This window comes from Arachis stenosperma, chromosome 2, assembly GCF_014773155.1.
Source record: "Arachis stenosperma cultivar V10309 chromosome 2, arast.V10309.gnm1.PFL2, whole genome shotgun sequence".
NCBI lineage: Eukaryota > Viridiplantae > Streptophyta > Magnoliopsida > Fabales > Fabaceae > Arachis > Arachis stenosperma.
Window position 1 is genome coordinate 119,035,894 of NC_080378.1, and position 18,072 is coordinate 119,053,965.

General features: G+C 29.5%; 1 protein-coding gene and 2 long non-coding RNA genes across 3 annotated transcripts; all 3 read left to right on the forward strand.

Annotated features, from left to right (window-relative positions):
* Positions 1-2,133: 2,133 nt before the first annotated feature.
* LOC130961101 (uncharacterized) lies at positions 2,134-4,993 on the forward strand. The gene is made up of 4 exons (XR_009079357.1): positions 2,134-2,511; positions 2,774-2,851; positions 3,904-3,985; positions 4,838-4,993. It is a non-coding gene; the product is annotated as an uncharacterized LOC130961101 (long non-coding RNA).
* A 1,819-nt stretch (positions 4,994-6,812) lies between these two features.
* LOC130961100 (uncharacterized) lies at positions 6,813-13,616 on the forward strand. The gene is made up of 3 exons (XR_009079356.1): positions 6,813-7,292; positions 10,167-13,097; positions 13,240-13,616. It is a non-coding gene; the product is annotated as an uncharacterized LOC130961100 (long non-coding RNA).
* Positions 13,617-16,143: 2,527 nt separating this feature from the next.
* LOC130963612 (dof zinc finger protein DOF3.5) lies at positions 16,144-17,145 on the forward strand. The gene has a single exon (XM_057889714.1). The coding sequence runs from the start codon at positions 16,144-16,146 to the stop codon at positions 17,143-17,145; it is 1,002 nt and encodes a 333-aa protein (XP_057745697.1).
* Positions 17,146-18,072: the final 927 nt, after the last annotated feature.

Below are 18,072 nucleotides of genomic sequence, written 5' to 3' on the forward strand. Positions count from 1 at the left end.
TGTTATTTATATATTAGAATAATATAATAAACAATTATAATAAAAAAGTTAAATTTATTTAAAAAAAATCTCTGTTCAAGAATAAAATTAGAATATTATATTTAATTTATTTAGATCTGAATTTAAATATATGTCTTTTTATTTATGTAAATTATTTAATATTAGCTATTTTTAAATGTGTTTGTTATTCAGTTGTAATTATTTTTTTATATAATAATAAAAAATAAATTTTTAAATAGTTAATATTAATTATTTTATTATAAAATTATTTTTTAACTCTTATTTTTTATACTTATAATTTAAGATTTACAATTTAAAATTTAAAATAAAATATATTTTTTGTCTATGAAATTTGTCAAAAATTTTAAAAATACCTCTAAATTTTATTTTATTTTAATATACATCAAATATACTTTTTACAACTAAATTTTTAAAAATTTTAGGACTAATCCATCAATTATATAATAACTATGTCTGATTTATTTATGTTAAAAGTTCTTCTTATAAAATTGTTGCTGAATTGGTCTTTTAAGTTTTTTGACAAATTAATTATCAGTGATATATTTGATGTAAATCGAAAAATTCTGAAACAAAATAAAATAGTATATTTTTAAAAGGTTTAACAAATTTTAAGGACAAAAAATATATTTTACTCTAAAATTAAAATTTAAAATTTAATATTTAAAATAAAAAAATTATTTTTGACTAAAAAATGGATTCCCTAATTTAACTCAATAATAACTGAGTTAATATTAACGAATTATAACTCAAATAACATAATCTCTCCATATTAAGATAGAAGTTGTGGATTTAAATTTCACTTTTTAGTTCTAACTTTTTTTTTTTAAAAAAAACTTAGTTAATTGACGTAATTAGTATTTAATAAATATTATCAATCAATTTTGTCTTATATACTCTATATGTATCTAATGGAATTCAAATTTTTCCACAATTATATTCCAATGTATGCTAGCGTCATTTATCAAATAATAAAGTAAGCTTTTGTAACTTTTTTAGTACACTACGTGAATTTTATATTCATTTTCTTCTTTAACTAATAGCTCAAATACCTCATTTAATTAAACATATAATTATACTTAATAACTAGCTGCAAAAAATGAGACTTTCTTTTAAACAACGGGAAGTTAGTTCATTAGTTACTCCGTAACAATCAATGAGATCAATAGCCAGGCGTTGTATATTTATAATGACACACAAAGATATCATTACATGCTTATTTTTGCTATCAGCACCATAAAAATTCCCTACTTTTATGGTTGATTTTTCTTTCCTTTCAAATCCCAGTCGCTTAAATATATTGAAGATTTGGAAAGCTAATCATTCCGTGGAGTGTGTAATTAATGTGATTTATTTGTTAATTCTTTAATTATATATTTCACTCAATCTCTTCAAATATCTTTGGGAGGAATTTTATAATGCACAAACAATCAGCCCATAAGTCAACAAGACGTGATAGCAACTTATCATCCTTATTCCTTCGTTTTCTTTTTTGCATTTACTCTCTGAAATATTTACCTGGTTATGATATTGTTTTTTCACCATGCTACATTATTTTTTGACAACAATGAAGCAATAATGATGGTTCTTTTGCTTCACTCCTCTAAACAAGTACTTTGGTTTAGGCAAAGTATTGGTCTGTGTCTCTTGTTCAAGAAAGAAAGGCTCATGGGATTATTATAAGGGAATTAAATAAGCATTTTTTTGAAGAAAGAATGTCTCTCCAAACGATCACTATAAAGTATAAACTTTGCATTGACTCTTATTTCTTGGATCATGGCCTTCCCGGATCATGTAACTAAGATTTTCATCAATATTTCTAATTGGTAATGTCAATATAATATAATTACATTGTCAACTGAAAAAGTAAAATGTAAACATTCAAACCTCGATGGGTAAAATAGACATTGTAGCTGCCAAAATAGTAACTCTGAAAAAAGTGTGTTTGACAAAAGAAAAAAAAAAAGTTACCGAGACAGACAGACTGAGAGAGTAATAGAAATTTCAAACTTCAAACTTCAGATTGAGGAGGAGATTTTGTTGGCTATGAGCGGGTTCTTTCTCTTTTTGGGTTGGAATTCAAATTTCAAACAAACAATTTGAATGAGCATTCCAAATCAATAGTGAATAAATTTAAACTTTCTCTTCTATCCTTCATTTTCTGTCTCTCTCTTCGCTTCTTTCTTTCTACTTGGGCGCTGTCTCTCTCGCTAAAAGAAAAAAGAATGGGCGTGCTCAGTACTGCGGGTTAGGAGAGCGTCTGTCGAAGAAAAAAAGAAGACGACGACAGAGGCTCCGAATCTGTTTCCGGCGAGTAGCAAAGATGAAGAATAATAAATTAGAGGTGGCCGTGGCTGTTGGTGCAGCTGCAAGGAAAAAGAATAGTGGCACGGTGAGTGGTGTTACTACCGAAGGAGCAGCTGGCAACAAGTTGACCACTTCGGTCAAAAGAATGGAGAGCTCCGAGATCCTGTCATCGGTGGTGTGGCAGAAGTATTTTTTCTTCTTTACAAGCAGAAATTTATTTATTTTTTATTTTTTTCTTTTTAAAAAAAAAGTTACAGAAAATGTCGTTAGGGTTCGGGATGCAAGCAGAGGAAACGCCGGAGCTCCGGTGCAATATTTCGGTTTACTCTGTCCTCTGTTAGCAAAATCTTCTAACCAATAAATATGATGGAACATATTTTTCTTCCTTTTTTAAACATTTTTATTAGAATTTTTACATTAGTAATTTGAAAACTTGATTTTTTTTTAGGAACAACTTCCCTGGCAAAGCTCAAGGTGTGAAATTTGCTGGCAAGTTGCTCCGGCTGGAGCTGCGCCTGCTAAAGCGGTATGAATGATGCATCTGCCTGCGTTAATTGCTATTTTTTTCACCTTTTTTTATTCATATTATATCATTTTTGTCTCTTCTTTAATTTGTTCAGTTTAATTTTTGGATGGCATACATTAATATTTAACTAAGTTTATATGTATTTAACTATTTTTGTTCTTCCTTTTCCTTCCATAACTTTTGTATATTTGGTTTTGAGTTTCCTTCCATATATAAATATTGAAACCTCAAGGGCAATGCAAATGGTTAAAGTCATGTATTACATGCAGTATTTTGTGAATATGCAACAATAACACTAATAATAGTTCATAAATTATCTGCTTTAATTTACTTTTTCTTCTACTATACATGCATAATGAATGTTGATTTCCAATTTTTAGTTGCATTGCAATTTCTATGAACTCAGTATATACCACTGCTGCAGTTCTATGTTATGGTTTGTTGGCAGTTTTTTAGTCACTGAATCATGCTCTTGAGTCTTGACTATTTTCTATAACTATGACAACTTGAAAATTATATAGATTTCCTTTTCCCCCCTTTTGAGAAGCAAACATTTTTTAGTTAACTAATTGAAATTTGAAAAACTGGTCACTATGTAAAACAAACATTTTTTAGTTAACCAATTGATTGTTAGCATTATATTACAGAAGAGATCATGAACTTGAATTTTATAGTGATTCTATTAGCCTATGTACTAGAGTTCAATCGCATCTTTTTTGTGTGCCCTTGATATGGTGTAGTTGCTTGATTGTGGTTTAGAAGTGCAGAGAAGAAGGCAGAGATAATAAGAGATGTATTCATCCTAATTTTGTGTTATTGCTGAAAGTTTTCAATTGCTCTCTCTTACCTTTTGTGTTTTTTCTCCCCCTCTGATTTGAACTTTTATGTGTATTCATTTTTTATGATTTTATTTTCAGCTTAGATGATATTGCTTAAACTGTTCACCGTTCAATTTGCACCATTATATTGATCCTTGGAGATGATGTAGTTGTTGTGCTACTAATAATCTTATTTTTAATTATTTTATTATTTTTGCTATGCTATTGTTTCAGAAATTGCATAAGAGGTTAGTCAGAAAAAGCAAGAAGCCTCGAGTGAGGCCAATCAAGTGGCACCCGCAGTTGAATTGGTTAGGTAAACATCTTTTGGATAAAATATTGAACATGATGTATTTTGTTTTCATTATCAAATGTCAGATGTGTTATTCTCTATTCTCTATGACTTGGTGTTTCAGTCTGATAACCACTTAGTACACAATTATTATCATAATGATATATATGCAGTGGAGGGGAGAAGAGAATAGATATAGATTACACACTAAGAATCACTGTTTTGGGGTATATATAGATGGACGATCATATCAGTTAAATAGATTCTGAAATCACATCCTATGTTCTCTGTGATGTTGATTTGTGTAATGGAATCCTCAAGAATATATTTGTTTTTAAGCTTTCTTCTTTGCATGTTAGATTCTTGATTAAATGCCAATAAACTCTTTGAATTTTGCTTCATTTGTTCTAATTTTAGACTGGAAGATTAAGAAGAAAATGCTTAGTTTTATAAAAGAAAAAAAAAGAATTAGATGGTAGTTAAGAAAATGCTTAGTTTGATAAAAAGAATTGCTCATGAAATAATTTAAGGTGACTTCTTTAGGGATTTAAATGAGACGTTACTTTATTTAGTTTCAACGTGTGTGTATGTTTGAATTCCTTAACATGCTTTGCGGAATAAAAGGATGTCTATTTAATATTTTAAGGACTTTAAATTCTTCTATTATAAGCTTTAAACATCATATGTGAATTAGGTAGTTTTGATGATTTTAAAGTTCAATTCTAAAAGGATGTTTATTTAATATTTTAAGGACTTTAAATTCTTCTATTATAAGCTTTAAACATCATATTTGAATTAGGTAGTTTTGATGATTTTAAAGTTCAATTCTGGACTATTATTAAGGCGTGAGCTTTAGAGTTTTGCATATTAACATAGGCAAATGCAAAATGGCCAAAATTTTGGAGTGGTTGAAGGTGGCAAATTGAGCTGAGATGAATGGCACACAATGAGGCACAACTGCAAAGGGAGGTTGAGAGAATGATTGCTAAGACAAATATGGAGAAACTTAGAGCTGATTTACTCTCTGTTGAGTATGAGACCAAGGTTAGTGGCTTCATTTACTTCAAAAATGAATTAGTTATATTTTAATGGAATCTCTTTCTATCTGATTTAGAAAGCTAGAGAGAATCATAATTTTAGCCTATGGTTGAAATTGTTCTTTATTATCAGAACTAGCAAGTCTATGTTTTTATTGTAAGTAAAAATATACAGTAAGGACCTTGTTGACAGATGAAGAATTTGCTTTTCTGTGAAACTAATGGTTTAATCATGTATGTGAATAGTTTGGTAACAATGACATATTCAAGATTTAATTTAATAAATTATGACATTATTTCTATAAAGAAAAAAGATAAGGTATTGTATTGCTTGGTGTACTCCCAAAACAAAATCATTTTTGCTTTATGTATGTTGTTGTTAACACAGTAAGATTTGAGCAATGCTTCTTTTTTGTCTATTTGTCTATGACATTTTCTAGGATTTTTTTTTCCTTTGTAAGATTGTTTGGGGAAAATGTCATGGTATTTAATAGTTTGAATCTTTTTGGGTTGCAACTGCTAACAAAGAAATTGTAGTTGCCTGTAAATATTGTATTTTCTAAAAATTTGAGATGCACTACTAAACATCCTTATTTCTTAATTGTTTCAAGATTTAGGTTTGTTTAGTGTTACAAGAAAATACTTTTTTTTTTGCATTGAATACATTTTGAATAGAAATATAAAAATATAAAATCGTTAGAATAATGAAACAACTTTGTATTTTTTTTTCTTGCATATTAGTTTTTACTTTAATTTTAACCATTTTAGCATGTAAAATGTTATATTTGTGCATCCTATTATAATTATATGAAAGGTTTATTATAATAGGGAATCAATTGTTCTAAGTATAATGCCTATTTGATCCTTAGATCTAAAACATTTTTATTTAATTAACTTTTTGGGACAAACAAATATCGAATGAACATAGGTATTTAAATTTATACTAGGTTTTTGAACAAAGTTTTGCCATCTTTCAATAAAAAATAAATTTTTTGCATAATAACATAAGATTCTAATTTCCTTCAATTGGGTAGAATTATGGTTTGATTTTGGTCTCCCTCTTGAGTTCTTTCTTTTCTTAATTTCATTAAATTTTTTCAATAATTTAATTTTATAAAAAGGATAGATTTTAATATCAAATTGTCCAACTGAATAATCCTTCTAAAGTATTTATAAATTTGATATATATGTTCTTTTAAAATCTTAAAATATGTTTAAGTATATAATTTATATATTTGTTAAATTATATTATTCTGTTAATATATAATGAATAAAAATTTAAGCATGCGTGTGGGTTCACTTAAGAGAATTATTTGTAAATTTGTAGAATTGTATTACGTTATTATAAATTATCAAAGAAAATAATTTTATGATAATGATTTTATTTTTGAAAAATAATAGGCTTTTTATTTTAACGTTTAAGTATAAACTGAATTGAAATTTAGTTCTTCAGAAATATCCTTTTTTTTTTTTATTCTTTTCGTGTTGGTATTTGTATTTTTTTAACTGTATGATGCTCTAATTGTTATGCAAAGAGATCAGTAATCTTGTGTAAAATTATAAACGTGTAACAATTCAATTCATATGGAGGATACTATTTAGCATAGTTATTAAACCTGACTTGACCGGCTGTGGCTGATTTGAGCCACTCGTTAGACCGATCATGCATTAAATCTGTTGAAAACCGGGTTAACCCGGACGGTTTTCAGCCAAACCAGTGATCCCATCGTTTATTTGACCCGGTCCGAGTCACGATTTTATTCTTTTAATGAACGGCGTCGTTCCAACACCCCCCTTCCCCCTTTTCTCTTTTCTCTCTTCTTTTTCCCCTTTTCTTCTCTGAAGCCCTAATTGCTGAAGATCAAACCCCCAGCCCACAACGCTATCTCCTCTCTCAACTCTCTTTCTCAGTTTCTCGTCACTCTCTCCCACGAGCTCAAGCTCTCGTCAGCTTGTCTCATCTCCAGTCTCTCACTTCTTGTCTCCAGTCTGTCAAGCTCTCGTCAGCTGAAGCTCTCCCTTCCCTGCCCTCTTTTCGCCGGCGGCAGAAGCAGACGGAACCGCATCTGGTCCCTCGGGTCGTGGTGGTGGTCGTCTTCTTGCTTCTCACAGTCTCTGTCTCGCACCTGGTCTCGATCTCTCCCTTCCCTGCGCTCTTCGTCGCCGGTAGCAGAGGCAACAGATCCCGGTGGGCTTGTCTTCGTTGTCGTCTTCTTGCTTCGAGCCTTGCTGTCAGCTTCTCCTCGCCATCAACTTCTCCTTCGCCGTCGGCTTCCTTCGCGTAACTCGATTTGGTGAGTTCTCCCTGATCTTTCTGTTTCAACTTTGATTTTGATGCTTAAATAATTTGTTGCTGAAAGTTGAATGTGTTATTGATTATCATGTACCTTGAATTTGTTGTTGACTTGCCAAAATAATCACTTAGCTTTAAGTTTGTTGGTTGCCGAAAATCATTACTAAGTTTATTGAACCTTGAATATGGTGCTGTTTTGCTGAATAATCACTTAGTTAAATTTTTTTGTTGTAAATCTGTAAATCACGTTGAATTTGTTATTTATTATCATCGCTGAAGATTGAATCTATTGTTGTCTTGCTGAAATAATCACTTATCTAAATTTTTTTGTTATAAATCTGTAAATCATCTCTTGAGATAAATATTTTGTTGCTAAAAATTATTATAGTTGAATTTGTTGTTGAAAATGAGGTTCATGCTCTTTGCAATTGTTCAATTAAATTGTTGTCCTATACTTTCTGTTTGTATTATTATGAATTATTTTTGGTATTGATTTGTGAAAGATACAAATGTGGATATAGATGCAAATCAAAATAAAGGAAATGTTGGTCAAGCTTCAAATTTGTTTTATGAAGATATAGATGCGGACTTTCACCTGTTGAACCAGTGATTCTGTGACCAGTCGTATGACACAATGGATGTTGGTATAAATGTGATTTTACAAAATTAATTATGATTAAAAATTAGATTGATGTCATATAACTTATGTTGGGATATTTTTTCTAGACATTAAGACAATGAATGTTTCTAAATAATATTAGATAAAATCACGTTGAAGTGTAACTTATTAATAGGATATAATTTATATATTTTTTATATTACTTTTTCAATTTAGTTTTTACAATAATAGTGTCTAATTCATTTAAAAAAATCAATAAAATGGATTTTAGCGCACACATTATTTTTTTGTAAATGGATGTTAATATGGGTTATAATACATTGGATAATAGATTTTTATACTCGAAGATTTTTTCAACTTAAAAGTAGCAACTATTAATATCAATGAGTATGTACCAACAAATTTTTATAATGAACAAATATTTGGTCTAGGCATAGTGCGGATTTTATTTTTTAAAAATAATAAAAAAGCTGCTGAATAGGCAGGATAGTGCCAGTTGAGACGCTAGTTCTCATTAATCACATTCTCAATAAATTAACATTAAAGCCTTCTCTCAACACTCATCATTGCCATAACTCCCTCTCAACTTGTAACTCCCTCTCAACACGTCACAATTCCTCCCTACAACCCGTCGCAGCGCCTCCGTCCAATCCTATCTCATCGTCACTCATTCCTCGCGCTGCCATCTGCGTCTCTGAACTAGTTGCGCCGCCGTCTCATTCTCCATCACCCGTCCCGCCTCTGTTCCCTCTCTCGACCCTCCTCCTTGCCGTCCTCACCATTAAACTGTGGTACTTCGTCCTATGCTCACTATATCTGTAACTGTTTTGCTTTTTCTTTAATTTTTGTTAAGCATTCACGATTAGGGTTTTGATTTTGTTTAAGTTTTATTGATTGATATTTATGGTTTGATTAAATTTTCAGAGCAGTTTTTGGATTTTAATTGGTTTAATGTTCTGTTCTGCTATGCAAATGTGAAATGGGAGATGTTCTGTTTTTGGGTTTTTTTTTTTATGTTCTGCTTTTGGGTTTTAATGAGGCATTTGATGTTTTTTGTTAGTTCTTCTTTATTATAGTGTTGTGTTTAGTCTCCATTTTTTGGGTTTTATTTAGTTTGATGTTTGTTTTTATGAAAATGGGGAAAAGGTTGAGGATCATACTGTTATAGGAAGTCAAAGTCATACCGACCAATTTAGGTGTGTCTAGGGTTTGAGCATTATCTGTAATGATCATTCATCATTGAATTTCCTCACAATATTGCTTATGGATGTTGGAATATTTAGTTCTTTGACGACATTGAATTCTAACTTCTAAGTCTATCCTGTCTACTTGTCTTGTGTGCCTTGTTACAATAGCAAGGTTGTCGAACTTCTGTTTTTCTTTTTGAGATCATATGCATGTGAGCCACATTGGTGGGGAAATAATTAGAATATGGAATGAAGAGAAAAGAAAGATTAGCGGGTGTTGTACTAGTTATTTAATCCAAGGTTATGAAAACTAAACCAAATATCAAACCTGCCAAGCTACTTTTTAAGGTTATGAACTTTTGTTAAGTGTATACTTAGTTGGCTATAAATAGCTAACTCTTTTTCCTTCTATAGTTGACTCAAGTCTCATTTCTCTTCACACTCAATTCAATGGGTTTTTAATATGCAAACTCTTCTCTCTAAGGTTTTGAGCAGGCTATAGATCAGAGAACTTTTTTATTTCTCTGCATCTTCTTAGTTCTTTTGATGTGGTGCTGTAAATTGTTATTTCTTACTTAAGAAACTAGCTTAGGAATTCTATAAAAGGGAGAACTGTGAAAATTTAAACAAAAACAATTGCATGAATACAATTTTTTGAATGAACCTAGAAATCTTTTCATACCGTTCCTGATTTCTAAATGATTTTTATAGTTATTGAACATCCAATAGGGGATTGAGAGTCATTTGTTTGTAGATAATTTACTTAGAGCTGTTAATTAAAATTAGAGATCGAGTGTTAGGTACTTTTTAGTTAATTTGTGTGTAGTCATCACTTTGTAGTACTCAACCGACTCATATACGTCAATACGTGGATATTGCTTTATATATGTCTTGCTGGACTTAATTTGTTTGAGTGGTTTCATGTATGTTTCTTGTTACTTAAAAAGGAAAACTATCACCCTTGTTTTTCAGCCGTTCATTATTCAGATTCTTCTTGTTTGTTGGTGATGGGATACTAATTTTCATTTTGTGGAATCGATTTGAAACTGTTTTGAGTCTTTGTTAATAGGGTGTGTATTTTTTTACTTATTTGGATGTTTGAGAATTGAGATTCTGATTTAGTTGTTTAGATATTGAATTAGCTATAGTTTATTTGACTTATTTAATTATGTTGGTTGATTTTGACCGTTGTTTACTCTTCCTTTGACTTGTATTATAGTAGTTATTTTTCTTGTGGTTTTGTTTGTAGATTGTGATAGATACATTAAAGTGTGTTGTATTAAATAAAAATTTATATACTAAAATAGAATTGGAGCATGAACCTAATAGTTACAGTGCATATAACTTAATTGTCGAGTTAGAATTTGGTTATATTTTACAAAAAAAATAAATTCGAAATGATTCTTCTATATATCCACATGAATCATATCGATTTTCTTTCCTAGACAATATTTAGTTAAGCGGAAAGTTTTCTTTACACTGGAGAATCGAATTGCTTTATTTATAAAGATTTCAGAAACTTAATATTAGAATTATTTTTTAGATGAAAATCAATTGGGATCTTATATATTAAGATGTATGGTCGCTGTCCAGGATATACTATTTAAAGGTGTATATTAAAAAATTTAGGTGGGAAAATTTTGTTTTATGTAATGATTATTTATTGGGTGTTTTTGGAAAGTTAATAAATGCTACAAGAGGAATGAGAGAGAAAATGATGTGTGATTTTGTGTTGGGCTGTTGAAACCATTGAAAATTTTATTAATCCACATCTTTAAATGTTGGCATCTTTCCCTGCTTTCATTGGAATCGTTCTTGAAAATTTGTTTGGTATGGTTAACATTTATTTATTTTTATGTTATACTTGTTTTTACAGAAATATACCGTGGTACCATTCATGTTTTTTATCATACCGATAATTTTCAATTTTTTATACCTATTTTTATTTACTTTGAGAGTTTAGTATCATTCGTTAGAGAGGATAAAAAAAGGCGATTGAAACTAATTTTTTCTCCTGATTAATTTAGACAATTAAAGTTAAAAGAACCATGCTTAATGCAATCTTAACATATAATCGTGATGATAACACATTTAAAATATGACAATAAAAATCTTATTAAATTTTTGGTATTTGCACGGAATTGTTGGCGTTATATACTTGAAATATTGTTATTTTTCTCTTAAATTTGTTATGTTTTATATAAAATCTAACAATTATTTTGTTATTTTTGATAGCATAGGAGTAAAAATGTGACTAATATATTGGATAGTTTTTGTCCAAATTTTATGTATATTGTACATGAAGTTTTATTTTGAAAATTGTATTTTTGTCTATTTCAAGCATATTTTATTAGAAATTAAAAAATTTGTGATATTACAATATTAATTGTACGATTTTTAATAATTTTAGTTTATTGATTTTGTTTTAGACAATATTGGTGGCGGAGATTTTACATGAGAAATGTTATAAGACAAGAAAGATGCTGTTATTAGTGATGTTTTGAATATCAAGGTTTATTCAAAACATCCCTGATATCTACATGTTTTTGTCTTGTATCCTTTTTCATGTGAATCTTTGTTGCCGATCTTGTCTAAAATAAAATTAATAATTCAAAATTATTAAAAATAGTACCATTAATACTGTCATATCACAAAATTTTCAATTCTTAATAAAATATATCTGGGATGGATAAAAATACAGTTTTTAAATAAGGCTTCATGCACAGTATACATGAAATTTGGACAAAGGTTTTACATAAAATATGACAAATATAGGAGAAAAATAATTGTTACCAGTTCATATATATTACATAAGATTTTTGTTATTATATTTTATATGTATCCATGTTATCATCATTATCTCATCAAGTATGTCCAAATTAATTTGGAGGGAAGATTAACTTTAATCATTTTTTTTATTCTCTAAAAAATGGTGCAGAACTTTCTAAAACAGCAAAAGTAGGTGCAAAAGATTGAAAATTTTTCATATATAGATGATACCATGTATTCTTGTAATAAACAACAGTTATAAAATAAAAATAAATAAAGATTGAACATACCAAAAGCTTTGCTTTCTAGTGAAAGATGTCAAAGGAAATGGATTCATTAGTTTTCAATGGCTTTAGCAGTCAACACAAAATCACATATAATATACACAAAATCACATATAATATTTTTTCCTCATTTCTCTGTAGTATCTCCAACATTCGGTGATTTCTCAAAATCACCCAATAAATGATTGCAACTATTACATAAAACAAAATTTTTCTACCTTAATTTTTCTACATACATTTTTAAATCATATATGTCCTTGGCAATAATCATATAGTCTAATATATACTATTCTAATTGCTTTTCATATAAACAAATAAATTCTAATCTTGAGTATTTAAAATTTTTATAAATAAAACAACTCAATTTTCTAGTGTAAAGAAAATCTTTCCTTTTAACTAAATAATTAATTTTTGAAAAAAAAAATCAATATGATTCAACCTCATGTGGATATATAAGAGAATCATTTTGAATTTCTTTTGGTTTTAACATACGGGCATGACCAAATTCTAACTTGACAATTAAGTTATATACACTGTAACTATCATTTTCATCTTGTAATTTTACTTCAATGTATAATTTTTTCTTGATACAACATGCTTTAATGTATCTATCACAATCTACAAATAAAATCACAAAAAAATTAACTATCATAATATAAGTCGAAATAAAAGTAAAAATCTGTCAAACAAACTATAACTAATTCAATGTCCAAACAATTAAATTAAAATTTCAAATATCCAAATGAGTGTCAAAAATACAAATCCAAATGCTGCAGCAGTCTCAAGTTTCATCGATGTAGACTTATTATCGAAACCAGCAAGAGTTTCCACATGCACCGCAGCATCAGTCAGCCGAATTTACTCAACATCGCGATGCTCAAGCACAGCAGCAGTCAGATGCTGGAATGTCATTACACGAGTATTTCAAATCGCCGGAAGCAATTCAGGTATTTGTTATGCATGGTGTTCTTTCTCACTATTGTTCTTGTTTTCGAGCACACGTCACACACTACTTTCTATTGATGATGCTGATATACAAACTTGATTTATCTTTTTTATTCTTACCATCTTACTCTTTTGACTTGGCAGTCTTTGTTGAGTGACCGCGACAAACTTTGCCAACTTTTGGAGTAGTATCCGAAGTTAATGCAGATGCTACAGTTAAAGAAGCATGATTTCTTGCACTATTCTTATCTGTAAATGTTTTTCATTGTTGATTACTAATGAGCTTGTGCTGATGTTTGTGCCTCGGCCATTGAACGTGCTTTTAATTTCTGAGTCAATGCCCCAATGGTGCTTATGTTGATTTCTAGCGCAATCATGGTGATGTTGTATTTCTATTGTACAGTTGCATTATTAGTTCTTGATAACATTGCCTTACAATGTGTAAAGTTATTTGCTTCTCCTTTTATTAAATTATATTCCGAGTCAAGTGCTAATTTTATTGGGAAAATTCGTTAGTTAGATTGGCCATTGTTAATTGAGCTACAAGTTTTCTATGCTAATCTTCATTAGTATATTATTTTTGAAGATCATTAGTATATTAACTCATTATTTTTATGGTGGATTTTTCTTTAGTTTAAAAATTTAGTGGCCTAAATATATTGAAGATTTGGAAAGCTAATCATTCCATGGAGTGTTTAGCTCAAGTGGTGTGTAATTAATGTGATTTATTGTTAATTCCTAGTTATATATTTCACTCAATCTCTTCAAATATCCTTGGAAGGAATTATATAATGCACAAAGAATAATCACATAAGTCAACATGATTTAATAGCAACTTATATCATCCTTATTCCTTTTTTTTCCTTTTTGCATTTGACTGATATATTTATCTGGTTAATGACAACAATTTGCTAAATTCTTGCAATTCTTGTTATGATATAAATTATGAGTGAAATAAATGCTTCCTATTGCTATGATATTTTTTTTTCACCATCCTACATCGTTTTTTGACAACAATGAAGCAATAATGATGGTTCTTTTGCTTCACTTGTCTAAACAAGTACTTTGGTTTAGGCAAAGTATTGGTCTGTGTCTCTTGTTCAAGAAAGAAAGGCACATGGGATTATTATATGGGAATTAAGTAAGTATTTTTCTGAAGAAAGAATGTCTCTTCAAGGATCACTATAAACTTTGCATTGACTCTTATTTCTTGGATCATGGGCTTCTCGGATCATGTAACTAAGATTTTCATCAATATTCCTAATTGTAATGTCAATATAATATAAAAATGCAAATGGCAATGAATGTTAATAAATAAATATTCTTGAAGATAACTTAATTTATATACCTTATTTAAATTTGTCTCGTTTAATTTTCTTTTTCTTATACCAAATAGCTTTTAGGAGGGGATAATTCCAATGCTAATTGACGAATTTTACTATTTTTACTAAAACAAGTTTACTATAGCTGAAATATTTCACCTTTTTAGCATGGTTTAATCACACTGCTAATGTAAATAAATAAATAAATGAATAAATTGGTAGTTACTACCTTAAGAAACTCGTAAGACTAAAATCTTTCTATATTATTTTTTATCAAAAATAATTATATCCAAATCAAATATAAATATTCAAGTAATAATACCTTTCGGAACTTTAACAGATAATAACTGAATAATCATGTCTAAGCTAAAATCTTTATGTCTAGTTATGAAATTATTCTCTTATAAAATGTATATAGGGTTGGAATGCTACCTTTATTGTAGAGAAATGTGGTAGCTAGTGCTGCTGCTTATTCTTATTCTTACTCTTATTCTTCTTCTCTCAGTCATATATTTGTGGTGTGCTGTCTGGTGTTGAAAGAAACCTAAAATGTTTTTACCGAGGTAGTTGCTTCCTCAATCACCCTCATATCCACCAATCCCAACATGCCACGTGTGATAAACACCGACACTGTGCATCAGCCTACGGGGCATGACATGCACATTATACCAGGCGGACATACCCCATGCATCTTCATGTGCATCACTTCATATTCATTTCCAATGTCAATTTTTTTTTTCACATAACAAGCACCATGATTTTATATTCCATAGATGAGATAGATAGATAGATACTTTGTTATAAATATAACATTATTATTGTTCCAAATTTCTATACACCTTTAATAAGAATTTGAGTCATTTAATTTGAAATGATTACATTAAAATTAGTTACTAAAGTCGGTCACTAATATAATATAAATACACATTAAAAAAATTAAATTATACATGTATTTTTATATAAATACATTTGTGATTAATTTTAGTGTACCAATAATATTTTTTATTTTAAAAATGTAATAAATTATTTCAATTTCTCTAAAATTTGAACAGAGGTTAATAATAAGAGGGAAATGGATTCTCTCAATTTTTTTTAACACTTAAAAGAATGAAGTGTGATCTCTCACCATTAATTTTATAAGTGAGACAAAATAAATATAAGAGAGAACAATGAAGGATAAGATTAAACAATTGACACCATCCAATTTTTTCTTCACTTGGAGAGGATCCACTCCCGAGTGTGCCTACTACTTCATGAGCCTAATGTTAATATTATACTCCAATATTATTTGAAGAATTTAATTTGTTAACCTATGCTTAATTTAATGATAGAGAGAAAACGAAATATATAATAGAGAGATCAAACTTATATGCTGAAATCTATCATCTTTGTCTATTTAACTATATAACAACCTTATATGAAGTTAAACATTTTAGTTATTTTGTTGTGAATGTGTAAAATGTAGCATTACTATTCTTTAATAATAACATTTATGTGATCTCATGTGCATTCAAAAACAAACTCAATTATCCCCTACATTCATGTGCATTGGGAGCTTAACCTTCATTCATACTACATATATATCTCAATAGTTTTTAGCACTTCATTTTTCTCTTGAAATTTCCCTCACTCTCTCTCCCTCTCTTTCTTACACACACAAACACACAAAAAGTAAGGGAGAAAAAGGGAAATTTGATGAGGCAGATGCAGGTAGAAGGTAGTGTCAATGGAGAGTGTGTGGAAGCCTAATGTTGAGATATCCCCAAATTGCCCTCGGTGTGGTTCCTCCAACACAAAGTTTTGCTACTACAACAACTACAGCTTAACTCAACCAAGGTACTTTTGCAAGGGCTGTAGAAGGTACTGGACAAAAGGTGGGTCCCTCCGGAACGTTCCGGTCGGCGGCGGCTGCCGGAAGAATAGAAGAGGTAATAAAACCCTAAGACAATCCCTTGAAGGCCTTAATTTCAAGAATTCATCATCATCACCATCACATGATCATACCTCAAATAACCCTAACCCTAACCCTAACCCTATTATTGGCCATCATCATTCTAATAGATCCTCATCACCAGTGATAGCTGATGGACCAAACATTGACCTTGCCCTAGTTTATGCAAATTTCCTCAATCAAAAGCCAAATTCAGTAGATGGGGTGGTTGAGAATAATAACAATAATCAAGATCATCATCATCATCATCAATTATTGCAACCAGTTTTTGATGATCCTTCTCTAGAAGATGGTCCAAGTAGTACTAATTTTCCTCCTCATCAAGAGTTTGGTCTTAATGGATGTATAAATCTTCCTGAGCTACCCAAATTTGTTGGTGAGGGAAATAATAACCATCAAATGTACTTAAAAGAGTTCAACTCTTCTATGGAGATTCATCATCAAAGGGATAATAATAATAATAACAATGATGGACCAATTGAGCATTGTAGTATCAATACTTTTGAGTTGCCACCATTACCGGGTGATGAAGAAGCCTCACATCATCATCATCATCATCATCATCATCATCATTTGATGTGGTCAAATGATAACAATCCTGAGATGATAATGGTGAACCATGATGCCTTTCATGATCAAGTAGCCACACATCATCATCATCATCCACCACTTTTTGGGAGTGAAGCTCATCATGATGCTGACTTGTTAATTGGTAATTGGAGCCCCTTTGATTTGCCATCATCAAATGATGCTTCTTCATTTTCTAGGCATCGATGATGATAGGAAAGAAAAAAAATTAAAAGTATGATTATTTCTTCATTGTTGCCTTTGTTTAATTTTCTTTGTCATTTATATGTAGTTATGTATAGAGAATGGATTATTACTATTACTAATAATTCCAAGTTGTAAACAAATATACATACAGTCTTTAATTTGAGCTATAATAATAATAATGCTATACACTATTAATTTCTCTCCCATGTTTAGCTGCAATCCTTGACTTCAAAGAGTTGTAGCTAGTACTAAAGTGGTAGTGGTTTAATTTTTTCTATATATATAGATATTTAATTATTATTTTTAATTTTAAGAGGAAGAAATACATCATAATTTATAGGGATATAGTTCCATTGGATAATTAATAATGCCAGCTACAATTTTCAAGTATCTCCAATTCCCATCCTATAGATGATGTGGCAACTAATAATTTTGATTAATAGAATATAGAAACGTATATCCATTTTTTCCCTAAGGTTTAGATAATTATATGAGTTATTTTTATTTCTAAAGGTATGTGGTATATATACTAATATCTTATGATATTTAAGCCATATGACATTATTTATCTCTCTTCTGAAAAAGACTAATATATAGACATAATAAATTAGGAAGTGTCAGTATGAATGATCTATTTAATTCTAGAGTTTAAGAACAATATAATTTATCTTAAACATTAATATGTTATAATTAAACAAATTAGAGAAAACTTATTTCTTTTGCATTATGAATAGATTATATACTTGGTTTTGCACTCAGATTCATGTATATTATGGAGATTTTTTTTCTGATCTATATTATTAGGTATATTAAGGATTCTATTCACTATTCACTAGATCAAAATCTTGCATGCAATTTTTGTTTTTTCTAAGATCAAATGAGTTGAATCAGCTATACAAGTATATTCCAATTGGGCCCTTTTCTTGAACC

Coding starts and splice junctions, on each gene's coding strand:
- LOC130963612 (XM_057889714.1), top strand. CDS start 16,144: ATGGAGAGTGTGTGGAAGCCTAATGTTGAGATATCCCCAAATTGCCCT.